General features: G+C 44.8%; 1 protein-coding gene across 1 annotated transcript in view; it reads right to left on the bottom strand.

The window, feature by feature from the left end:
- Positions 1–26202, bottom strand: part of TENM4 (teneurin transmembrane protein 4) — a 569696-nt gene that overhangs the window by 58154 nt on the left and 485340 nt on the right. Inside the window, exons 18-20 of the mRNA XM_049780241.1 lie at positions 20015–20231; positions 5945–6064; positions 1195–1456 (exon numbers count right to left, since the gene is read on the bottom strand). Of these exons, the coding sequence (XP_049636198.1) occupies positions 1195–1456; positions 5945–6064; positions 20015–20231 (599 nt within the window). The remainder of the gene's footprint in view (positions 1–1194; positions 1457–5944; positions 6065–20014; positions 20232–26202) is intronic.

Below are 26202 nucleotides of genomic sequence, written 5' to 3'. Positions count from 1 at the left end.
CAATGCCAATATTCACACGAGCCAGCCAGCATATGTCTGTTTTCATGCATTTCATACATCAGCCACCAAGCAAGGTCTGTGACCCAGTGGGGCCTACACATACGCAGCCCAGGAAGCTCTGGATGGAAGGTGGGGCCTTTGACTTCATTTGTTCTAAAGTGCCTCCCCCAGGGAGGTGTAACTGAGGCAGAACTGGGATTGAGTAGCAAATTACTTCTGTCCAACAAGCCCTGTCTTGGCTGACAGCCACAGAGAAAGAAAGGTCAGCCCGGTGGTAGAGATGGGAGATGAGTGCTGAATAGCTGAGAAGGAGGTGGTGGGTTCACTGAGAAAGTCAAAATGCATGAGGGAAGCCACACAACAGCTGTATGCAGGGAGAGGCCGGTGCTTGGTCAGGCATGATACACACAGGTGCAGCGGCTGCTCTTTCTGGCTCAAAGGAGCAGTGTTGACAGGTGTGTTTGGGCTCTTAACTTGGAGTCTCTTTTCCTCACCAGTTCCCTCCACCACTGACTAAGAGAAATCCAAGATGGGTGGAGGAAGAAACTCAGCACCACAGAGCTTTGTGTGGCTAGGAATTCATGTTGATTTCGATTAGATTAAAATGCATCTTTCTAGCCAGGAACACCACCAGGTATGGCTCGAAACAGAAAAAAAAATGCATCTTTTCCAAATGGTTCCCCTTTAATGATAATGAGGTAAAATATTTGCATGTGACAATTTGGGCCACAGCATTTCTTAATTGTTCTGAAGGCAGTCTACATAAAATAATCCTAATAACGGAGGAAGAAATAACTTTCTACAATAGCTAGCATTTATTGAGCCCTTACTAGGAGCCAGGCACCAAACAAAGGGTCTCATTTATAAGTTCTCATTTCAACATTAGTCTCAAGCTCACTATGGTAGATCCCTTCATCATGAATATTTTTAGCAGTAATAATGACAACGGAGGCTGGGAAAAGGAAAGTGTAACTGAATTGGCTGAGTGGAACGGGGTGGGAATGTGCTGGGTATGCTAGGCAGTTTACAGGGCTTGTGGGTACCCCTGATGCCCAACACAACTCCTTCTGTGGAATATAGACTAGATTCTGCCAGGCAGGTGGAAGGCGTGTGTGTGTGAGTCTTTGCCCATCTCCAAGCCCCTCCTCTGGGCTCCCAGTGAAATAGAAGCCTGCAGGGGAGAGAACTGGGTACCTGGATTTCTGGAACAATGGGGCCTTTCTCTGCACAGGAGCTGGCAAAGGACGTCAGTGGGGATGGAGACACGACGGGGTTGGGGCGGGCAAAGCTGCTCAGGTCGCAGCTGGGAATCTCGTTCTCTTCATGTCGCATAATGATGGTTTCCATGACGAAGAAGCGATCCCAAGGCAGCCAGAGTGTGTGCTCCTGGGTGATGAAGGGTGCCCGCTCGAACCGTAGGGCAATGGAGATGCCGCCGTTGGTGACCAGGTCGAAGCTGTTGGTGGTTGTTGGGAAGGAGAGGTGAGGTCAGGGAGCAGGAAGAGGGTGGAGAGAGATCAGGAAAGGATAGAAAGACAGCAGAGTCTGAGCTCTTATTTGAGGAGACACAACCACCTGAAAATTTGACTGTGCCCACCAGCAGTATCAGGCTCCAAAAATCTTGACAAAAGATGGAGTAGAGAATGTGCTTGAATTGCTGCAGATGCGCCTTCTAGTGGTGTTCTTGGTTCTTTGGCAGCTCTGAGGGCTCAAGTGAGAGCCCAGGAGCCTTCAGCTTGTCACCCTCTGCTGTGAACTGTTGTACAATCCTGAGCAAGTCACTTAGCCTGAATCTTAATCCCCTCCTCCCCGACCCCTATCTATAAAAACATCGAGGTTCAAATGAATTCTCAAATTGTGAATTTTTTTTGACTCTCAAGCAATTCTAACTCAGATGTAATAGCTCTCGGACCTTCAGGAGGATCAGGATGACACCAGAGTTACAGTTTAAAGAAAGGCACAGCGTTAGAAGTAACTTCTTTCAGTAACTCATTCTCATAACCCAGTTGAGATCTTCTGGCAGTGTGCCAGCGTGTGCTCAACTCTCTCCCACTGGGCCCTTCTGTCCCTCTTTCAGCATCATCTCCACAGGTGCCAGGAAACTTGTGACACCTCCTTCCACCAGAACCTAGCTCTGTGCATAGAAAGGCAGGTCTCAGCTTTGCTAATCATGACGGGAATTATTTTATTCCTTGAAATTAAGCCTTGCTAGAACTTTCTAGCACCTGTGGTACATCCCTTTGGTGCAGAGGAATACACCAGAGATACTGTACATCTCCTCAAAATTAGTGACCCACCAAAATGACTCTCTGGCGATTAGGGTGAGTCAGTCTAGTCTTCACTGCACCTTTGCAACTAGTATTAGAGAGCCCATTGCTGAACCTTGCTCTTACTGCTGAGAAATATTCTAGGTGGCAGTGGGCCCACTGGTCCTGCTTACTCGTCTCTCCTAGAGAACCTGCAAAGATTTTGCATGCAGCTGTCCTAATGCCAAACTATGCTCAAAGGAGACAGTGGACTGAGAGTCTGTAAACTCCAAGACCTGATTCCTGAGCTGTTAAGAACTCTTTTCTTTCACTCAGCCTTCTCTGGGCTCATGCTTAGAAAGGAGTCAGACACCCTCATTCTCTAATAAATAAGAGCCTGGAAACACCAGGGAAGGTGTTTATTTTTAATGGAGACACATTTTTGGTGTCCAGACTTTCCCTGGTTCAGTCAATAGAGCCAGAGAACAACTCTACTTTCACAGAGCTGAACAGAATCACCAGGCAGATTCCTGGCCTGATCTGCAAGTTCCCTGCATGAGAGGCTGTGTGTGGGGAGGGGACGGAGGGTGACCAACATTTTCAAGGATGTGAGCAGAGGGGTGCAGATGGCTTTGCCAAGAGCTGGTACCATGCACTAAGCCAAATCTGTTCATTTGGTGGGCAAATTTGTTGTGATTAGGGGTATGAATTGTAGCCCAAGGAAATATGGTTCTTAGAGGAGGCCCAGACAGCTCAGGCCATTTAAGGCACTGTGATATCCCATAGGTGAGTTCTGTCATTTCCTCATCTATACAAAAACCATAATTATGGTAATGGTATGAGAATTATGACTTGTAAGGGTTATTAATTATTGTTATTATTATACTCTGGGCATTATACTATATATAATCATATTATATCTATATAAACTCTTTGTCAATTTAATGAGTCTGAACTGCTTCCCTTTTCTGCTATCCTACTTTTTTCTTTAGGACTTATATTTTACATAAACATTTTATCTTGTGGTGGCCAAAGTGACAGCAAAGCAGGTATGGCCCTTGCCTAGCATGCAACTAACCTGGGTTCGATCCTTGTCATCCCATATGGTCCCTCAAGCCTGCCAGGAGTAATTCCTGAATACAAAGTCAGGAGTAACCCCTGAGTATTGATGGGTGTCACCCAAATAAGCAAAATTGGTCTCTTTGGCTAACTTTTCTACCACTGATTTCTGTTTCTGAGTTTCTATTAGAATTGGAGGTCTGATATTTCAGTATGCATATGTGTGAGTTGTATATGTAAGTTTGAATGTGAGTATGGGGAGTGAGTGTATATGAGAGGTATATGTGAGGTGTGTGTGAGTCTGTCAGAGTGTATATATGTGAGTGGTGTTTGTGTATATGCAAGTGTGTGTGTCTGTGTGGGAGGTGGGAGGTAAAGGAGCTGGAGATGAGTATATTGGTTTGGAGTAGAGGGAAACCATGAATGAGTCAGAAGTAGCCCTGCACCTTGATCCCCATGCCCAGACTCCTCTCCTCACTCCTCTATAGGCTTTCAGTTTCTGCTAGAATATAGGAGTGGAAAGAAGGGGTGGAGGGTCAGTGTGATGGCTTGCAGGGTTGAGCACAGTTCTGTAAGTGGGAGGCCCAAGTCTGAGCTCTAGAACTACATGGTCCTACAAGTACAGGAGAGAATTCCAGAGCACCAAACTGGAAGTATACACTGCACGTGGCCCTCAAATCATAAATAATAAAGAAAACTAAAGATGTGTCTTGGAAGAAGGTGAGGGAGCTTGGCTATCACAGAACAAGCTGGAATCACAGGCAAGAGAATAAGCATTGGCTTTCTCCATCCTGTGTAGTATATAAACAGGGAATTTCCAGCTCTTCAATCATGGGTCAGGACTGCCATAGAACCCAAGCTTGGAGTAGCAGTGGCTGGCACTGATGTTCTCTTACAGGCAGAAGCAAGAAATAGGGCTGATGCTTCCCTCGATTCCAGGGGAGGATGAGAGGCAGCACAAACAAGAGAACTTCCAAGATGCACCCAGTCTAGACCATGCTGGCATGTTCTGGGATCCCACCCAGCAGATGAATCTGGGAGGAATTTGGGCAGAAACATATATCTTAAAGGATCTTTTTTAATGCCAGCTTCCCAGTAGGCAGTCCTGGACATTGGTGTTAGTCTCCTACATGTGTTAAACAGAGCTTGAGTGGGTGCAGGAGACAGAAAGCAGGAGGAAGAGAACTACACACATGCTGCAGGGGCATCTACATTGAGCTATAGGCACTGAATATGAGTGGGGGAGAGAGACATGAGAGCAAGGACATAGGGTTTCACAGGTGACTTCTGGTCTAGTCTTGGGGATGAGACAGGGAAAAGTGGGGGTTCAAGAGCCAGTCAGGGGGAGAGAGAGGGGAACTCGAGGGCCATGTGCCCCAGCCCTGTCTGCAGGCACACGTGCCCTCAGACAGAAGGGTCCCTGCTTCATTATCACCTTGGCTGGGACATGCTCACGTCTGATATCGGATTAAAGAGGTGCTAAAATCAATCAGTCTGGAGCTGATTTCCAGCACAGAGTGAAAATCAACCTTATGGGCCCACACTTAGCCAGATGGCCTGCCACCACCTGATCTTATTAAAAACAGAGGACTGTCACCACTGACAGCTTAAAGGTTCCACTCTCCTCTCCCTGTCCCTCTCTCCCAAATATTACTGCTGTTAGTATCTTCCCATCAAGAGATGGTCCATGATTTTAGTAAGTAGCTAACACTTTTCATGCTCTCCTGAAAAGAGACCCACAAATCATGTATGTTAAGTGCAAAATTTGTACAGAGAGATCCATTAGGATCCCTCTATGGATGGGGAAATTGAAGTCTTACTATATGAAGACACAGTTATGCAACGGTGTGCTACATCCCTTTATTAATGTGTTAATCCCGTGTTAACAAATCCTGAGATCTAGAAAGGCATCAAGTTTATAAAGGCCCTTACTGCCAAAGGGAAGGTTTTTAAAAGCTGTTTGCTATTACAGGAACTTTTTCAAAGCAGACTACACTTGCAGAGAGGACATTTGAAAAAGTAACACCTGTAAGAAAAGATGCTTGAAAAAATAACCTGTACTCATGGGCATTAGGGCCCTGAAAAAACCTTGGTTACCTGTCAATAAGGCATTTGGGAAATAAAGGATGTAGCAAGGGTGCCTTACTAGTAAAGGAAAGCTGGGATGATATACGAAATTTCACTTCCTTCACTGATGGTTTTTGCAGGAGCTGAAGTTTGAGTCTATCAACTCCAGTGCTGGCCCTGCCCTGAGAGGCAATAGTTTCAGATTACGTAACAGCAATACAGGATCCAGGAATGACTTGTTCTGTGAAATGCAGTTCATAGGACAATACTTTATATCACAAGCTGGGGTACCCTCTGTGTGCTCTGAGAACCAAAATAGAAGAAATGGCATAATTTCAGTTTTGGGAGTTAGGGGACATAACTGCAGAACTGGGTGATTAGTGAGCTACTCCTGGAACAGTGCTTGGCCAGCACTGTGTCCACTAGTGGGGTCTCACGAAATCAAACAATTTAAGGCAAATTCTGTATCAGTGAGCCATATCCCTGGCCTAAGCTGCTTCATTTGTGCCCAGAGGGTCCAACAGTCACACGGCTGTCCAATTCAGAGCCTACCCAGACTCTTGTCAACCTACCTGCCATCTTGCCTGCTGATGGTATACCCGAAGAGGGGGTTATTAACAAAGCTGATGTTCACACCCACCAGTGGAGTCCCATCCGATGTCATCACTTGACCACGAATGACACATGCATGCCTGTGGGTAGAGAAGTGAGAACAGTTGAGTCTTTCAAGCTCCAAATCCTGAGACGAGACCCCAAGGTCAGTAAGCACACACATGTCTTGGCCACCAAAGTTCTTCTGGGATTAATACAAGATACATAAAAATCTTTTCTTTCTCAAACTGCCTTCATTTTAGGTATCTAAACTTATCTTCTAAAGCAGGGCCTCATAAACTTTCCACTCATGACCATTTTTTTCCCACTAGAAGTGCTCAGGGCCTACTCTGTGTTCAGAAATCACCCCTCTCAATGTTCAGGAAATACAATGTAATGTTAGGGATCACCAGGGTCAGTCACAAGCAAGACAAGTTTTCTCCTGGACTCTCTTTGGCTTTTCCTGAGGAATTTTTGTGACTTTGGGGTACACTGGTCCCAGTGGATGAAAATCAACTATATACAGATGATAAATAGTCACAAAATTCTAGATACAAATCAAGCGATGTACTCCCTGCCTCCCCCCATGGATTTGGCATTGCAGCTTCAGAAATGAGACTCAAAAGCATCCGATGATTCAATTGCCTCACTCAGGTGACTATGGATGGAAAATGGGCCACATCATACAGAGGCCACTCTCCAAGTGGTCAAGGTGCTTGCTGCCATGACTGTTCTCCATGACAGCAGACATGGATGAAAGCACCTAGAGAGACAGGCCTGCCCTATCCTTTGACGCTAGACATAGAAGGGCAGGTGTAATGGAAGCAGCCACCTCTCCCATGCCCCACCTGCTCCTTGCTCTATTCCAGACATCAAACCATCTGCTTTTGCCCAATGTGCCAGCCTGACATTGCATAAAGCCTCTATATCTGTGCAGTGTCCTTCTGCCTGTCTCCAATGTCATCTCTGCACTACTCTTCAAAGCTTCCTCCTGACACCCCCAAATTTAGGCAATACCTTTTCCCTGCCATCTATCTCAGGATACCCTATCAGAACCATTTTTTCTTCCAAAACTGAAGTAGGATCCCAGTTCCCCAAATGTGCCTCTCCTCTTTGACAAAACAGAAACTATTGGAGGGCCACAATCTCTCTCTTTCTTCTACCTGCAAATGCCTAACAAGGCCTTCATCATCATCATCATCATCATCATCATCATTTTGGTTGAGGACTATCCCTGGCTGTGCTCAGGGGTTACTACTAGCTCTGTGCTTAGCGGTCACCTGCTGCTATGCTGAGGGGCTATGTGGTGCTAGGAACAGAACCTCGGGCCTCAGGCAAGCAAGGCAAGTGCTATTCCACTGAGCCCTTCTTCTGTCCCCAGTCATTCTCACTTTGATGATGGACTGAGTCAACAAGTAGGACAATTAGGAATCATCTAGAAAGATGTTTTTTGCAAGTATTTCAGCAAAAGAAATTTCTGAGTAGATGACACACATTCAAAGTGGAAAAAGAAATAAAAACAAGAGTAATTGTAGCTGAAGCAGGGGTGGTGGTGTCAGCTTGAAGGTAACTCTGTGACATTTACTTTCTGCAGAAGCTGGAGATAAATGGCAGAAGCATGATAGACTTAGAAAAGAGGAGGAAATGGGTCGTAGAGGCTGTTCTTCGCCATGATTAACAAGACAGAACCCCCTACCTCTCACCCTAATGGAAGCTTCACAACTTTGGGTTCAACTCTTACCCATCTGTTTGTCAATTTCCCAAGCATAATGGGAAACCCAGATGGCACATGGGAACCCAGATGTGGGTGCTGTCCCTTTATGTGTTCCACCCCCTGGGTCCTCAAGGCCTGGGGATAAGCTAGTCTGAAGCCTGTGGGGGTTCCATAAGAACAAGATCACAGCAGATCACCTGTATTCCAGGTGCCTGCGTTGTTGCCTTTTCAGAGTGAGAAACTCTTCCCTGTTTGATGAGAAAAGCAATTAACACCTGCTTTGTAAGCAGCTGGTCTCTCGAGTGCCAGCCTGTCCTTTATGAAGCAGAATAGGGACACACAATGCACCAGGTCCAAGGACTGACTGTCTGGGTAACTCTGCTTCAGAGGCTTCCTTCTGAAGCCTGTGGTCTGAACACACCACCAGGCAAGCAAGTCAAATGGAAGTTATTCAGTGCAGACTCTGGGATCTGCTGTGAAGGCCTCTTGTTAAACAGATATGGAATGATCTCTGCTGATGAGAAAGATATTCCATCAGTTGTGTTCAGGTATCAGTGAGAGAGGCCTTTTGTGTTGGAAAACTGAATTTCTCATTGCTGGGAATTTTCTTATTCTCTATGACCTCTCAAGCATCGCTAATAGCTGATGTCCATGGAGACTCTCCACCCTCTCCTTGAAAATGGGCCTTCAGATCTGCACCTGACAATAACCAGTCCTCTGAAATTGGCTATTTCGGGGGATTGTCTCAAGTGCCTTACACATATGCAGGCTGGCCTCCTTTAATTCAGCTTTTTGGGGATTTCCTGGCAATAGGAAAACTTCAATCAGCATCACTGGCCTATCCAAAGTGAAGGAATTCTACTCCAGGTCCCTGTCTTGGGGACTTCTCTGGTTTTTGGAGAAGATGAAGGTGAATTCTGTGTCTTGAAGGCCACAGAGACCTTTTGCAAAATAAATAAATAAATAAAAAATAGGGATTTGGGTCAAGATCTAAATTCTGAATAAGAACACTTCCACTCTCCTGTCTGATCATGACCTTCAGGGCCAAGAAAATCTGGTTAAAGACAGTTTTTTATTTTTTTATTTTTTATTTTTTGGGTCACACCCGGAAGCGCTCAGGAGCTCCTAGCTCTAGGCTCAGAAATTGCCCCTGGCAGGCTTGGGGGACCATATGGGATGCCGGGATTCGAACTACCATCCTTCTGCATGCAAGGCAAACACCTTACCGCTGTGCTATCTCTTCAGCCCCTGAAGACAGTCTTTCTCTTAAGAGGAGACATGAAAATCTGCTCTAATTTCAGGTACCTGTCATGAGTTTTTGTCCAGGATAGTTTGAAAAGCTGTGAGTATTGGATTTCCCGAGGCATTTTTCATTTTTTTATTTTATGGCTTCTGTGAATGTTGTTCTTTAAATATTTAACTACTAATGGAAAGGATAAAGGAAGGAGAGAGGAGCAAGAAAAGAGAGACAAATGAAAAAAGTATGAAGAAAAAAAGGGAGAAGGGAATTAAGAAAGAGAAAGAAAGAAATGAAGGAAAAAAGGGAGAAAGGAAGAGTGAAGGAAGAAAGTGAGAACGAAAAAGAAACGAAGAAAAGGAGAAAGAAAGAAAAGGCAGATAGACAAATTTTAATTTGTAGATTTTGTTCATTTCTCTGGTGCAAGTATTTCCATTATGGCCAACTGTACCCAGCAAAGTGTTTCTAAACCCAGAAATATTTGGGAAGCTATGCTCAGCAGACTACTATGATATGATATTTCCACCAGAGAGATGATAGTTCTAAAAAAATCCTCAAGAGCAAAGTTGATTATAAAATACAATAAAATAGGGGCCAGAATGGTGGCACTAGTGGTAGGGCATTTGCCTTGCACGCACTAACCTAGCTTGGTTCAATCCCTGGCATCCCATTTGGTCCCACAAGCCAGGAGCAATTTCTGAGCGCATAGCCAGGAATAACTCCTGAGCATCACCAGGTGTGGCCCAAAAGCCAAAACCAAACCAAACCAAAACAAAACAAAAACCAAATAAAATTGTGTGGAGTTGATGAATTTTGATCAATGATTACATTTTTACAGAATAAAATTATAATAATTTTTATCTTATATAATCAATGTTTTGGGGGCAATAATTGTTTAGAAAATCCAACTTGCAGAATCCCCACATTTCATAAGCTGTTCTTGTGAATTGGTTCAGCCTTCCTTGCACCTCCAGAACACTGAGCCCACATTTAGACCAGTGTGGCTAAGGTGCAGCTGCTACTTTGACTGAGAAGTTCCCTAATGGCCTCCATCTATCACCACTTCAGTGTCCTGCTTCTCCCCTGCTCTCCAGTTATGGAGTGGCATAGCTTCTTTCTTGTGCTCACCATCTTTGTATTGGCAAAGCAGGGTTGGGATTAGTGTTCTGTTTGCACCCAGAGTTCCTCTAAATTGTCATCACCACAATTGAAGCTGTGTGCAGCTTCCCGAGCTCAATGACTAACCTTCTTGATTCCTCTGATCTCATTTCTCAATCTTCTCCATACCATGGTTACTCTTTGCTCTTGTTTAATTTTTGTGGCCCTTGTCCTATATGGTTGCCCTCTAATCTCATGCTGTGTACTCCATTTACATAATTTTCACTTTTAATTTATCTAGGAGGGCACTGTATGGCCCCTGGTTGGGAAATGCTGATCCATTCCAGAGGTTCCCATACCTATAAGTCCATGACTTCTTTCCAGAAATAAAAAAGAAAGAAAAATAAACTTTTCTGGAAATCTGGAATTTTTCTGGAAATTTCCTGGAAATCTACCTTTTTTTTTATTGCATCTGAGGAGGGAAGTTTGGAGTCACACCTGATGGTATTCAATGCTTACTCCTATTTTGGTACTCCGGGATCACTACTGGTGGTACTCAGTAGTGCTGAGATGAAACCTGGGTTGGCTCAATGCAAGGCAAGTGCTGTTCACTGAAAATTCTCTTTGGCTTCCAAATCTACCTTCCTTAAGGGAACAAAGGTTCTTTCATTGCATTTGAGGCTGCTGTAGGTTACCACCTAGTGCCACACACACACACACACACACACACACACACACACACACACACACACACACACACACTATATATATATATATATATGTATGTGTGTATGTATGTATACATATACATATATACTATACACACACACATATAGCTCACAGTAATCTCTCCAGGATAAACAATGTTGCATTCCACCAAGCACGTTCCCCTCCCTACCTTAAGTGCTTGCTCATGAGTCAGGAGACAGGAGGCCAAACTTGAGAGCCAGCTAAGATAAGATTTCCTGAGTGCCTGGTAGTTGAAGAAAATCCCAATAATGGAAACTGAGACAAGTGCCTTTTTTATTTTGCTTTGTTTTGGGTCACACCCAGCAGTGCTCAGGAGTTACTCCTGGCTCTGTGCTCAGATATCACTCTTAGCAGGCTCAGGGGACCATATGGGATACCAGGGATTGAACCAGGTCTGTTCTGGATCTGTCACATGCAAAGCAAACACCCTACCACTCTGCTATTGTTCCAGCCCCACAAGTGCCTTTTTTTTTTAAGGTCACATTACACATTACTGTGTGTCTAAGCTGTGGGCCAACATGAGGACTTCCATCTTATACGCCATAAACGTCAACCAGTCAGGTCTTCCTCAACCCTAAGAGATGGTTCTCATAGTATCAGTGTTGGCAGGAGCTCCTGGACAATTGGAAGCACCTTCAGTTGTTTCTGACACTGGTGAGTCAACACATGGGCTTCACATATGTTGGGCAACTATATACAAAATAAGCAATTAGGCCAGGCAAACCCTGCCAGGCAAGTGTACTTGTGCCAGGCCCAGGTGGTGTCAGACATGCTGGCCTCTATCCAACCACACACTCAAGGCCTGACCCAGGTGCTCCTGCAGCTGCCAGCTTGGGGCAAGGCTGTTCCCAAGGCCAGAGGCCAAGGGCTGGCTTGAGAGAAAACTGCTTGAGGGATGAAACTATCACATGGCCGAATCAAGCCAGAAACAACCCTCAGCACGCACACAGGGAGAAGTGGGGGTGTTAAGAGGTGGGTTGGACAGGACATCAATGAATTTTGACACTGGTAACTGCTTGTCCCTCTGTTCTCACCTGTGTCTATGTAGGCTGAACTTTCCCCTACCTGACACCAAATGGAACTCAGAGCCTGCTTATTAAATCTCTGAAGGCCTTACTTTGGTACTTCAACCTAACTCAAGTGATCTATATATGATTCCAGGCATTTCATAGAGCTCCCAATCTGCTTTTATTTCACTCTGAATAGAAACTTCGACTTATCTGGTTTCCTGAGCACTATGTGAGTCCCCTGAGACTCACCTGAAGTGTTCACCAGGCCATAACCTTGGATTTCCAACCTCTTGGTTGTCATCACACCCTCAGAGGCCTTTCCCCCAAAGACTGGCTCCTGGAAGGCACCTTTCCTCTCTGTCCTGGTTCCAGCACTGAGCATGGTTCATGTTGATTCTCTATGCCTGGGCCAAAATATCCAGCACAGCAGGTGTTTGCTCTGGAATCTGAATGCATGTGACAGAGGTGGGCAGGTGGGTCTTTCTGTTACCAGACTGTCCCAAGCCTCTCTCCTGCCATCTCAGCCTCTTGCCAATGGGAGTGCTGGGATATAGCCCACATGTCCTGGATATAGTTAGAGCCACAGATATTCACAGAAGTACTCTGGCCAAGGCAAAGACCTCTGAGGATGAGACTAAAGGGTGAACTTTGGCTCTCCACACACCCAGACTCTTACTGCCTGGATTTCAGCTGAATTATATGAAACACCACATGCCCCTGCCTCAAAATGGCAGAAAAAGGTCCCAGAAAGCCTTCACTCACAACTCCCCTTCTTCAGGCTTCAGGCTCTGCCACTGATCCTTGAGCACTCTCAGGCTCCTCCATCTTTCTTTCTCCACATTGACCTGATAAGCCCAAAGTTGACCTCTGCCTGTCACCATGCTAGGTCAGTCATGCCTTGTATAAAACTACATGAATGCTTCCAATGAAGAGTCTGACATTCCTCTTAGACCTCAGGTGATACTAAAATCTCCACAGACTCTAATGAATGCTAATAACAGCACTGGCATCAGTGCTGGTGCTATTGCTTTCAGCAATAGTAACTAACATGACAATACCCTGACAGAGTCAATATCACATTTAAGCCCAAGACATCCCCATCAGGTATGGATTCTTATCCAGACGTGTCAGTTAAAGAAATGGAGTCACAGAGAGATGAAGAGACCTGTTCAAGGTCACACAGGAAGTCAAGGGTATAGCTCTAATGCAAGGCTTCCCTCTGCCAGTGAGGCTAGTGCTCTGAAGGAAGCTCTGTGATCTTTCCATCACTGAACACAGCAGCCCTAGAGAAAGTTTGGGGTCAGCAGGAACAAGAGAAAGTGGTGCCTCTCTACCAGCCCATGGAGATTTCTACACTGAAGGAGTTGAGCTGGGAAGACAGGGTCAGAGTGTTTCCTCATATAAATGGTTAACACTCTAAACCTGAGAAAAAACCAAGTTGAGGAAAACGAAAGTCCAGTGCTTGGACTTTAGGACCCATGGACTTGGTTTCAAAAGCCAGCTGTGCCCACTTTTAGGTCTTTGGTCAGGCACTAAGTTGTGTGCTTCAGTTTCACATCTCTAGCATAAGGGTAAGGAAATCTCCATGCATATGATCTGAGGGGTGATTTCAAGGTATTAGTACTAATACAATGTTTAAAGCTTTTTAGACGATGCCTGAGATACAGAATATGCTCCATGAACATTATGTATTTTTCACTGCATGCTAGTGCTAGTCAGTGGGCTCCAGGGTATTTGATGTTATTTAATCTTCCAAACAACTTTCAGAGTAGGGGCCAATAAGGCCACAGTCCAGATGGGGAACAAGTGTCTTTCTGGTCACTCACCCTCAGCTACCTGAGGCCTTGATGGCAGATCCTCTTCTTACAAAGCCTTTGTGAGTTCCCTTTGACATGCCGTCTTAGCTCAGGACAAACTCAAGCCCCAGAATAAACAGAGATTGTAACTGGGTTTTGAAATCGATAAACGGATGATCAAGTGGCAGAGGAGGAGTTGTTAGCTGCTCATCAAGATGACGTGAGAAGTTGCTGCTGCAGCGTGAATTAAATTCACCTCCTTGCTTTATCATCATAAACATTCATTTCGGGGTGGGGAGGGAATTGCTAAAAACCACCATAAATAATATATAATAGCTGACATCCAGAGGAAGCAGAATCTTTACCTTCTTCCATCTTCCATCAGGGTCATTCATCAGCGTCTCTCTCCCTTCTCCCCCTTTCGAAACTGATGGGGCAGCCTGTCAGCTAAGCTTGTTCAGAAGGCACAGGAGTATAATTCAATAATAAATTTGCTCCGAGGCCAGCTGTCAGGAAGCTGGTGTTTATTTGAACTCCATTAGAAGATCTCTCCCACTTGGCCCCTTAGAGAGCTAGGAGAGCTGTCTGAGGCTGGGGCAGCGGGCACGTGCTATGGGCAGCAAATGCATTGAGGTAGTGCATTGGCCATGGACATGCAGGCCCACAGTGTAGATCTGTGGGGGTTAGTGGGGAAATGTATATTCAAACAAGATGTTTTCTGTCTCTGTTCTAAGATATCACCCCTCTTTTCAACTCTTGTTTTCATTACTCATGGGACTTGTGCCTTTATAAAGGGTCTGAAAGAAATCCTAAATATATGGGGCTGGAGAGAAAGCAAAGCAGGTAGGGCACTGGCCTTGGATATGCCCAACCCAAGTTCAATCCTCAGTGCTACATATGGTTCCCTGAGGCCCACCAGGAGTGATTCCTGAGCAAAGAGCCAGGAGTGAGCCCTGAACACTACCAAGTATGGCCCCAAATACGTAAACAAATCTTCTCAAGACTTACATTGCATCAAGGTTTTCAGTTGTTTAGAGCAGGTTTCGAGTTCTCTTGAGGAAAAATGTTCTCAATTTGTTAGTGAACTAGAAAGCAGATCTTGTTCTGTGCCAGCCTCAAGCCATCTTTCTACCTCCTATCTGTGCTCCTCCTACTTACCCAACTTCACTCTGCACACCAGGACCACATGGTATGGGACTGATTTCAAATGATAGACCCTTTCTCTTAACTTTTGATTGAAAAATGATATCACTATAATTATGCTTCAGCCACATAAATTTTTTTCTCAATTTTCTGATATCCTAAAAAGTCATGCTGGCTCCCCAGTCTAGAATGTTTCTTGAATCCTATTCCACTGAGACCCACAGTATTTTCCACAGGAACACAGTATTTTCATATGCACATTTATACGCACACATTTGGTGAAGGACATATCCTTTTTATGTAGTTGCTCTAATATTTTCACTTTTGTCTACCCCATTTAAATTTACTTCCTTTATAAAAAAAAAGTTTAACCTTTGATTCCTTGAGGCACTAATAAGTTGCTGAAACCTACTATTTATCATTATTATGATAAATAATGCTTTATGGCTAACCCTCCTCACTGTAACCTCTGTGTCAGGTCAAAGGACATTTTTCCATCACAAATCCTCATTCAGTAAGTTCATCTGCATGTTTGATAACTCATTTTCAAAACTAAACATTTGTTCTATGCTCTTCAAGCCAGTAACATAAGAACTTTTGACAGATTCTGGCCAATCCTCCCTTTAGAGATGCATGTTTCAGTAAAGAAAAATGAAGAAGTCATAAAAAAATACCTTTCAGGAATGGCTTACAGGTGTATTTTGCCTATTTGCAGAAGAGTAAATATCATCAGTACTTAAAATTCAGCTTTGTTTGGAAACAGCTATGATCTCTTCCAGAGCTGCTCATACTATCTACAACATCTGCCTTCTCAACAGCCACAACCTTCTCAATGGATAAGAGTCTCCCCATAGAATAGGCCCCCCTTGAGAATTTGGGCCTTATCTAGAGAACTAACTGTCCCCATAGGACTGACACTTTCCTCAGTATTTGCCCATTCCAGAGCCTTTCCTCAGGCTCAACCTTTTCTACAGAATTTGCCTTTTCTATAGCTTTTCCCCAGGCTCAACCTTCTCTATAGGATGTACCCCCTTGACAGCTTTTCCTCAGGATCAGTACTCTCCACAGTTTAATTACAAGTACCAGCCTTCTCCGAAAGAACATCTCAATGGGATTTGATTCTCTCTATAGGCTCTCTGGGCCTCCCTACAGGATTTGGTCCTTTCCCAATGATCCAACTCTCTCTAAAAATCGAGGACCTCAAGATAGGATTGGGCACAACTACTTTAGCCATTAATCTTCATTTTTCTAGTGGTTTCTAACTCCCAAGTCTTTTTGCTTTGGCTTCTCCTACCAGTCAGTCCTACCAGCTATTGTCCCATTCAGACTAATACACATTATGCAGATGGGATACATTGAGAGTAGATTTCTCTGTTGGACAAGCACCTTGTTAATGTTTTAAGCAGGTCCTAAATCATGAACTCTACTCTTGTGGAAGTGTTCTTGAATCCCCTATTCCAGGATACCATTGATAGCATCAGACATATGTGACTTATGCTCCCTCAAATAAGGGTTTGACCATCTAAATTTGGCTCTTTTTTTTTTTTTTAATTTGGTTTGTCTTATTTTTGGGCCACATCTGGTGCTGCTCAGGGGTTACTTCTGGCTCTGCACTCAGAAATCGCTCCTGACTTTGGTCCATATGGGATGCCAGAGATCAAACCCAGGAGGTCCATCCTGGGTCAGCCCCATGTAAGACAAATGCCCTACTGCTGCTCTATCATGCTGGCCCCGTAAAGCTGGCTTTTCTTGAGTAGTTGCTGGACTGTACTGAAAAGGCTGCTTACTCTTACATTTATTTTCCAATTAAGGAGGTAGATGGAAAATGTGTACTGTTGAAGGTTGTACATTGTATGGCTGTAACTCAATAATGAACAACTTTATGGGGAAAAAAACTGTAGTATGAATAACCTTGTAACCATGGTATTTAAATAAAAAATTAGAATGATAAGGAGGTCGATTTGAAACTCCTTTTAACGCTACAAGCATTATCTTAAAATTAGCAGCCAAGGACAGGAGGCTGAGAATTTATGTGCAACCAACTGGTTTTCCTTTTATTTTCACAGAAATTCTGCAAAACAGACATCATCACCCAAATCTGAGGAAATATAGCTCAGAGATAACAAGGTATTTTCCCAAGGACGGCTAATCTAGCTAGAAAGTGGATACAGCAGCATTTCAGTCCAGGTCCACATGACTCCGAAGTTCCAGCTGTCTCATTCAGCCATGATGCCATTGTGAATGGCTCCATTTACTGATCACCTGTGTCCCCAGCCAGTTTCAGGGTGTGATGTCAATTACTTTCACAGGACAGTTACTATAATGGCCAATTTATGTTGAGAGGCAGTGCTCACAGGTTAACCATTACCCTAGGGTCACTTAGAGCCAGTGAGAGTGAAGGTTGAGGGGCAAACTCTGTATATGAGCTGTCATCACAGTCCTTCACAGATAGAAACAGCAATTAGAGTCCAGATCGGCAAGTGACCCATCATGCTGTCCCCTATCCACATGGGCAAGTATGGCTCAGATCAACATGATAGAAACCAAGTTACATGAGAATAGTACACACTACCTACATTTCTATGGTTCTAATGGGTTCTCTCATGCAAAAATCTGTCTATGCGTACATTTTTTTTTGGGTCACACCCGGCAGTGCTCAGGGATTACTCCTGGCTGTCTGCTCAGAAATAGCTCCTGGCAGGCACGGGGGACCATATGGGACACCGGGATTCGAACCAACCACCTTTGGTCTGGATCGGCTGCTTGCAAGGCAAACGCCGCTGTGCTATCTCTCCGGGCCCTATGCGTACATTTTTTAAAATTTTTAAAAAGTGTTTTATTGTTTCTATTTTTGGGCCACACTTGGTGATGCTCAAGGTTTACTCCTGGCTATGCACTCCAGAATCACTTCTGTTAGTGCTCAGTGGACTATATGGGAAGCCAGGATCGTACAAGGGCCAGCAACATGCAGGGCTAGTGTCCTACCCCTGTCTATATATACTTAGTAGTGAAAGATAGTTGCTTCTTTGTAATCTAAGTCAGCTAGAAAACATGTATTGATTAAGGTAAATGCTAGGGGGAGGGAAATTTTTTACCTTTCAGGTTCCATTATCTGTTTATTTTAGAATACATGTATATGACCCTGCCCTAAGAAGAACCTGTTTGGAGCAGCAAACAGGTCAGCTTGCTGAGCCCTATGATGTAACTGAAATGGCAGATACGTGAACAGTGATTGGCAGCTGACTTTTACTCTTGTTTCTCCTCTTGGATGTCTCTGGGCTCCAAATCTTCAGTGTAAAATTAATTCAACTTGTTTATATACATTTACCCTCCCTATGTCACCCCTCTTTTTATTTCCTTTCCTACAATTCTCCAGTTTTCAAGGCAATACACATGTTTAATTTGTCTTGAACAACTATTTAATGCTAACACAAGTAATCAGAAGTTAGTTCCTGAGGATGCAGCTTAGGGACTGACAGACACGTATTTGTTCTATTAAGCCACTTGTTCAGGACCACATTCAGCAATAATAAAGCCAGTATCTAAAATACACACAGACCTGTACTCTTTCTTCTACTGAGAAGCTTAGAGCCTCATTTCTCCCTGCCTACATTTCCCCAGTTCCCTGTAACAGGCTTCTTGGGGCAAGTTAGACCTGCTGCAGCAACAGTATTGAACTCTCTCTGCAGGCCACATAGTAAAATCGCTAAGCCAGACTAGGGGAGTGAAAAGTAGATGTGCAATGTATTGAGACTGGATTGGGTTTCTTCCAGAATTGATGAGGAGGGCAGGACAAGACTCCCCCCTTGGCAGGGTAGCCAGAGGCAGCCAACAAGACTCAGCTAAAATGGCCCCTCATGGGCCACTCAAATGTAGAGCAAGAGACAGCTCCCTTGTGGGTGCTCATACTTGTAGGTAATTAGAAGAGCTCTGCCAAGTTCCAAAGCAACAACACATAGAGTCACACAGCACAATAATCCACATAGAGTTAGACAATAAAATAATCCACACAGGGCCACAAAACAGAATAATCCAAAAAGAGTCACACAATAAAATATACCACATGGAGTCACACAACAGAATAATTTGCAAAAAACAATAATGCTCAGGGATTTATGCAACAGAATGATACACACAAAGAACCATACAATGCAACAGTCCACAGGGTGTCACACAATGAGATAATCCACAAAGAATCAGGCATTGAAATACTTCACACAGAGTGACGTAAGAGAATAATCCACACTGAATCACTAAAAGCAATAATTCATACAAGGCTACACAATGGAATAATCCACAAAAAAATTCACTCTGCAATAATCCACAAAGAATCATACAAAGTAACACACAGAGTCACACATTTGAATAATCCACACTGAGTAACCCAACAAAATTAAAAAGCTGGAAGCCCTCAGACACTGCCAGGATGTAGGTTCCTGTCCTTTCACATTCTCTGAGGATGGACCGTTCGTTTCAACACTGCTTCTTTATTGATTGCTCCCAGTTCTGGCTCCTAAACTCTGTGGCTCCAGGGTCTTTCATTTTTTTCTACAAACACAGCAGTCCCCAGTCTTCCTGCTGTGGGTATTCCTTTTCTTTGCCCAAGGTACTCACTTGTTCCCTTTCTTAGGTCCTGATTCTGGTGAGATGTTTCTTCAACATTTCTCAGCCCAATCAACCTCAGGTCTTTCTGATTCCTTCTTGATGGGGACCATGAGGCCATCTTCCCCACAGGCAACCCTCCCTGTCCTGACATATCTGGGTGTCTGTGCAGAATATGCCCTTACCAAAGATGCCCTCCTCTATGATCTACGATCCTGAAAACAGAGCATAGGCCACTGTGCTTGGGAAGTCATGCATTTGTCCCAATGGCAAATCTGCATCATGCTCAGCTCTTTGGTTCCAGCAGCAGAGGCTGTGGTGAGTCACAACACGAATGGCTCAGGGGAATGAAAAAAGAACATAGAACATGTGGCTTATGGAGACAGTACCCCTGACTTGGCTGCCTCCGGGCTGAAGCTTGGAGGGTTGTCGGAAGACTGTGAGATTGGGTTAGAGCTGAGTACAGAGAAGGGATTAATCCCATACCCAAAGGATCTCACTGAGATCCCCTCCCATTTAGATCTATTACATTTTTCTATTGATCACTCATGGGAATAGTAACATTGGGCTTAAGGAATTCAAATACCAGGAGGGCAATTTTATTGGGTACTTAAAGTCCTTGGAAACCCCCAGCCTGGCTGCTTCCACACTCCATCCACCCAAATGTAGTTCAGTTTTTTGGGGGCCCTGTATGGACTCACCCTCCATCGAAGGGGTTCTCCTCAGGGGTGACATGTGTGCTGTCCCTGCCCACAAGGAACTTGATGCGCTCGTAGAAGGGGTGCAGGCTCTGCTGTGACACAGGGGCCTGGCTCTCCTGGATGATGTCCAGCGGGTCGGGGGAACCGAGGCACAGCGGGCTGACGTGGCAAAGCGGCTGCAGGCAGCAGTCTGGGTCCAGGCAGTCCGTCAAGCCATCTGCAGGGGCGACAGAGCATGGGGCTGACACCATAGGATGCAGGGAGACAGCCTGTGCCCCAGGTCCTGGCCCCGTCTCCTTTGGTACTCATGCGGAAAGGGGGTGATGCACTTGATGTTGCCAAAGCTTCTGTACAGTAAAGCCTATTGGCCCCCTACCCAGGTGGTTCAGCTCTGGTCCGAGCCCTGTAGCAGGAGACACAGATCTACGCCCAGTGTGACAGGCATGATCTCTTATGCAAACAGGAGGATTATGTCTGTTTATATGGTGCCAAGGGAGAAAGCAAAAATGCCACTGACCCATAGGCACAGGCTGAGGCAGGCAGGCTGGAAGAAGCTCAGGCCAGCTGTGGACTGGACTTGGGGAATATGATTGTTTCATTCAGGACAACCAGAGCTGAGAGAGAAAGGGTTTAGCCAGAAGCAGGGAAAAAATAGTGCCTGCAAGGAGGACGCCCAGAGGAAGCTGGGGATTCCATGGGAAGGTGCATGTTAGTGGGGAAAATAAGGATGGCTGAGTCAGAGATCTTAACAAGTCTGAGGAGAGGAAGGACCAGGGTGGGGAAGAGGCCATGCTGGTGGGGGTGGGGGTCTGCACCTCTCAGTGTCTCTTCAGCTATCCACTGAGTCTGGAGAACCGTCAGAGCCAGAGAGAGCTGCTGGGGTTCAGGTCTCGGATCCAGCTGGTTTGAACATGGAAGTCTTTGTTATATAAATGAATTGCTTCTTGTCTGAAAATAAGCTTCCATCTTCTCAAAGGGCTATGAAAAATTCCACCAGACCACAGAGTTTGGTTGGATTATTTCAAAGAACTTTGGGACAGGCATCCAAGAGAACAGTTTAAAGAGGACTGTAAAGCCAGGGATTAGAGGCCGCTACCAGAATGTGGTGAGGAAAGGAGGGCTTGTGTGCCTATTGCAGGCAAAGAGTAGCCTCACTGTCTCTGCTCAGCTGGGCTCAGGGTCTGCCTCTTTGCTCAGCAGCTTGGTAACTGAACAAACTTCCCCCTGTTCTGGGGCACCAGACCTTGTTCCAGATATCTGTTGGATCCTCAGCATGTAGCATATGTGTTTAAAATATGAGTTAGATAAATGACTAAAACAGAATGGATTTTGCTTGTTTGTTTGTTTGTTTTTATGGTAGTGGTGAAATGAGACATTTGTGCTCCAGGGCTATTCTTGGCTTTGAACTCTGGGGAGACCATGTGGTGATGGGAATCTAGCCTGAGTCTCCTGCAAGCAAAGTACATGTTCTAGAGTTTAGAGTGGTTCTCAAACTTTTTAAACAGGAGGCCAGTTCACTGTCTCTCAGACCCTTGGAGGGCTGAACCATAGTAGAAACAAAAACTATAAACAAATTCCCACGCAAACTGCATATATCTTATTTTGAAATGGAGAAACAAAATGGGAACAAATATAATATGTGGCCCGTGGACAGTAGTTTGAGAACCACTGCATTATGAGATACTTCTGGACCTGGGATGGCTATTTTATTTGTTATTGGTCACACCTGGAGGTGGTCAGGGATTACTTCCGGCTCCAGAAAATCACTCCTGGTGAGGCTTAGGGGTCACATGGAGGAAAGACAAAATAGGGATTGATTGCATGCAAGGCAAGTTCTGTAACATCTCTCCAGTTCCTAGAATGAGTTTTTAGCAGATTTGTTAAAACCAAATGCCAGTTCAGAAAAGCATGAACTATAACCATATTCCATGTAGGTCAAGAGTGTGTGTTTGTGTGTGGAAGGCTCATGGCTCAGCGTCCAAGTCCAGATCATTTCCACAAGTGACACTGCTGTGAGGTTCCTGCATGAATATTCTTGAACGCTCTGATCTTCATCTCTGACCTTCCTCCCCCACACTTTCTTGTGGACTACAGCCATTATCACATACTCACAGGCCAGGCTGAGCACCCTATATATGCAGCCACCCTCAGAAGCAATGCAGATTTCTGCAAGCTGCCTGCCCTCCTTGAAACCCAGTCCTATCCTGAATAAATCTCAAACAAACCCGTCTTTGAAGGGAATCAGGGCATGCTACTTCCTGAAGGATAGAGGGTGGCAGTTTGTGGATTTGGACCCAGGCAGAATCCTGACTCTGAAACTCATTTCTCCATGACATTGGGTAAGTCTCTGGATACACTGGCCTTGGTCTCTCACATTTCTCATAGGAACATGGCAAGATAAAGTGCCATAGTAGTGTTTGTAACCAAATATCTAAGATGTCATCCATTTCTGGTTCTCAACTCAAACAGCTCATCACAGGGACATGGCATTCACCCTCTGCTCAGTAGCTAGACTGGTCTTGAGAAATGGACATGAGGCCTTCCCATAGCTCCAGAGCCACTCGGAGCTCCACTTGAGGCTCGTTCTCCATCTTTCAGATATGCCAACCAACAGCCTAGCAAGCGTCTCCCTTCTGCACTCTGTGCGGCCCCATCAGACATTGCTTAAACACATAATTACAGACCAAGCCGGGGGTTATTTGCATTCTGCTATTGATGTTAGCATGACAGATTCAGCTGCCGCATCTATAACTCTGCCGAAATGCTCCATTATTCAATCCCAGCGAGCAGGGACGGTGACCATTAAATCAGCAAGCACAATTGAAGGAGCGTGAAAAGTCATGGCTAATTTGAAATTTTATTAGCTTTTGCCTGCTCTTATTTACCACCAGCACAGTGCCTGGAAATGGAAGTCAGTGTTCTACCTCTTTCAAATACTGTGCTCTCTGGTGCCTGAGAAGAAGTGTTTCCTGTTCTCTAGTTTGGGAGGTGGAGAGTAGTGGTTCTCTGTTAGTAATAACACAAATGATTTCTCTGGATGGTTTTGGATGGGCATTCTACCAGATGACTACAGTAACCCTACAGAGTTATGGACATTATGCTTAGCGCTTCCCAAGGAATATTCCGAAGGGCTGTGCTGGGGAACTTCCCCAGCTCCATGAAGCAACCATTTGCCAATGTCTTCACCTCATTTATTGGCAGGTGGATTTGGGCTATCTTTGGCTTACTCCTTACTCAGGATTTATAGTCCCTGGCAGTGTGCTCAGGGACTACTCATTTTAGAGAGGTGACAGAACTCCTTGAGGTAAAGTGTCTCACTTCCACAGTCAGTAAATGAAGAAAATGATTCTGGATTTGAACTCAGTTTTCTCTGAGGCTTAAGATATTTGAAAAAAAAAAGTGATTTTTGAAGCAGGGGAAGAGAAATAAAGTGTGTGTGTGTGTGTGTGTGTGTGTGTGTGTGTATACATGCATGCATTTTGGTTTTGGGCACACCAGGCTCAGGGTACTTCCTGGCTCTGTTCTCAGGAGTTGCTCCTAAAAGGGCTCAGGGGGCATGAGCTATTCTGAGGACTGAAGCCAAGTTGGCCATATGTGAGGCAAGTGCCTTAGTTCCTGTCCTATCTCTCTGGTCCTAAGAGTAAAATAATAGTTTTATTTAGGGTGTATGAGAAAAAAGGACAAAAGCTGTCTGTAGTGCTGGAGATTGAATCTAGGTCAACCACATGCAAGGCAAATGTCTTAACCCCATCCTATGTCTCTGGCCCTAGAAGTAAAATAATTTTATTTAGGATATATGAGAGAGGGACAAGCGAGATAGAAGAGGAAATCCCAGGGGATAAAAGGAATTATAGACCCTAAACTGGCAGGAGGTTATTCCAAAGCAGAGGAGTCAAAAAGACTTTTATTTTTTAATTTTGTTTTTGGATCACACCCAGTGGCACTCAAGGATTTATGTCTGACTCTGCGCTCAGAAATCACTCCTGGCTTGGGGGACCATATGTAATGCTGGGGATCAAACCCAGATCCATCCTGGGTCAGCTGCATGCAAGGCAAAAGCCCTACCACTGAGCTACCACCCCGGTCCCCAAAGAGACTTTCAGAAACTGTTTCTTAAGTGGAAATGACTGTTCTCTGGCTGTCCTGGAGGCCAGGCTGACTGCTGCACTACTCCAGGACTCTGCTCTTGCATTCAGTTTAATCTGTTTCTCTGGAATCTAGAACTCCCTTGCCTTCTTCTTTATGCCATTTAAGAAAATTATGTAATTTTTTTTGGGGGGTTTCCTTTTGGGCCACACCCATTTGACACTCAGGGGTTACTCCTGGCTAGGCACTCAGAAATTGCCCCTGGCTTGGGGGGACCATATGGGGTGCTGGGGGATCGAACCGTGGTCCGTCCTAGGCTAGCACTTGCAAGGCAGACATCTTACCTCTAGCACCACCTCTCCGGCCCCAAAATGATGTAATTTTAAAAAATATTTCATTTGGTCAGAGGATCTTTTTGGCTCTTCTGCTGGAAGTAGCAATCTCATCCTTAGCTCTGGCTTGCCCATCAGTGAAATTATCTCTCAAACCTGCCTTGAAGATGCCAGAAGGCCTCAGCCAGAGCAGAGAGGTGAAATCCTTGGTTTAGAGGCCAGGGCTGAGAAAGTGCCTGGGAAATACCAAAATCCCTTAGCTCTTGGCCAGGGGCTTTCCTTAAGAGGTGACCTACCTGTGAGGCAAAGCCTTCAGCCCTGTGCAGGCTTTTCCCTGGGTATACAATTCAGTGTGGCTCTCTCAGGGAATGGGCTTGGAGACAGGAAGCTGATTAAGATGACATTAAGATGATACACCTCTAAGACAAAGATCTAGAGACCTCAGGAGACTAGAAGATGGGGATTCTCAGGAGTGGTGCTCTCACATAAATGAAATGGAGCACCCCAAACTGTGAGGTTGATCCCTGTGGGAGACTCAAGCTATGGGGTTTTCCCCTGTGAAACAACCAGGGATGTGGAGTTGATCCCTGTGGAAGACCCAGTTGTAGGGCTTTTCCCTGTGGGAGATCCTGGTCTGTGGGGCTATTTCCTTTGAGAGATCTTGTTCTAAAGGTTGATCCTGTGGGAGACCCCAGCCTGTGGGACTGCTCCTTGTATTTTTTGTCAGGCCAAAGATTCTTTCTCCTATGCCTCCCATGCTGCCACTTTGTGACTGTTCATTTAGCAAATATTTGCTGAGTGGTGAATGTGGGCTAAACTTCCACTAATAGAGACAATCATATTTAAATGAGATACAAACTCTAAAATGCTCAGGACCCACAAAATGCTTATCAAAGGCTCCATTTACAAGACAGAGCAGCTTTCCTGCACCCATCTTACTATTTTCAAGTGCAGCATAGCATATGGCAGCCTGAAGGAGGGCATATGGCTGCTCCACAGTGAGAGAGACTCTTCCACAGTTTAATTTTCTCAAGCGTAGATGACACATTGGAGACAATTTGTAATAGGGAAAAAATTGGTGGTGGGGGGTGTGTATAAAATGTGGAAACACATCAATATAGAGTTTTAAAAATTGTCTAGTTTGGACTAGTTTGGTGCAAGTTGGCTGACTTACAGAATGTCCATGTTTCATATATTTGCAGTGCTCATAGAGACACATATTTATTATTACAGAAAACAAAGACGTTTAAAAAGCAATAGGGAAAGAGAAGGCCTTTCTTTTCATCCTTAACATTGTAAATAAACCCTCCCCACCCTCCAATTCTGGGAGAATAGTCCCCTGCCCTAGATGTTCTTTTTTGGGCCACACCACAGGCCACTTCTCTCTCCTTTCCTGGTGACAGTGAAGAAGGGCAGAGGACTAGGGCCTAGGGTTGGAGCAAAGGGGGAAGGAAATGAGGACAGATTAGAGGTTCAAAAGAAAAAAGAAGGAAGAAAGGGAAAAAGGAAAAAAAATACTAGGGTTGAGGGCTCTGAGACGCTAAATGAACATTCCAAAACAACTGAGCATTTGCAATTCTCCAACTTGGCCTTGAAGCTCCACTTGTTGGCCCCTCTAGTACTGACATGCCACATGTATGCATGCATACATACAGGCACACAATTACACACAATCACACATATATGCGTGTACACATATATGTAAACAAAGCATACACATGTACTCACACAGGCACACATAAATAGTTATGCTTAGATATGCAGGCATAC

Source organism: Suncus etruscus, chromosome 9 (assembly GCF_024139225.1).
Source record: "Suncus etruscus isolate mSunEtr1 chromosome 9, mSunEtr1.pri.cur, whole genome shotgun sequence".
Taxonomy (NCBI): Eukaryota; Metazoa; Chordata; class Mammalia; order Eulipotyphla; family Soricidae; genus Suncus; species Suncus etruscus.
Note: the sequence above shows the minus strand (reverse complement) of the source record. Positions and strands in the feature narration are given on the sequence as shown.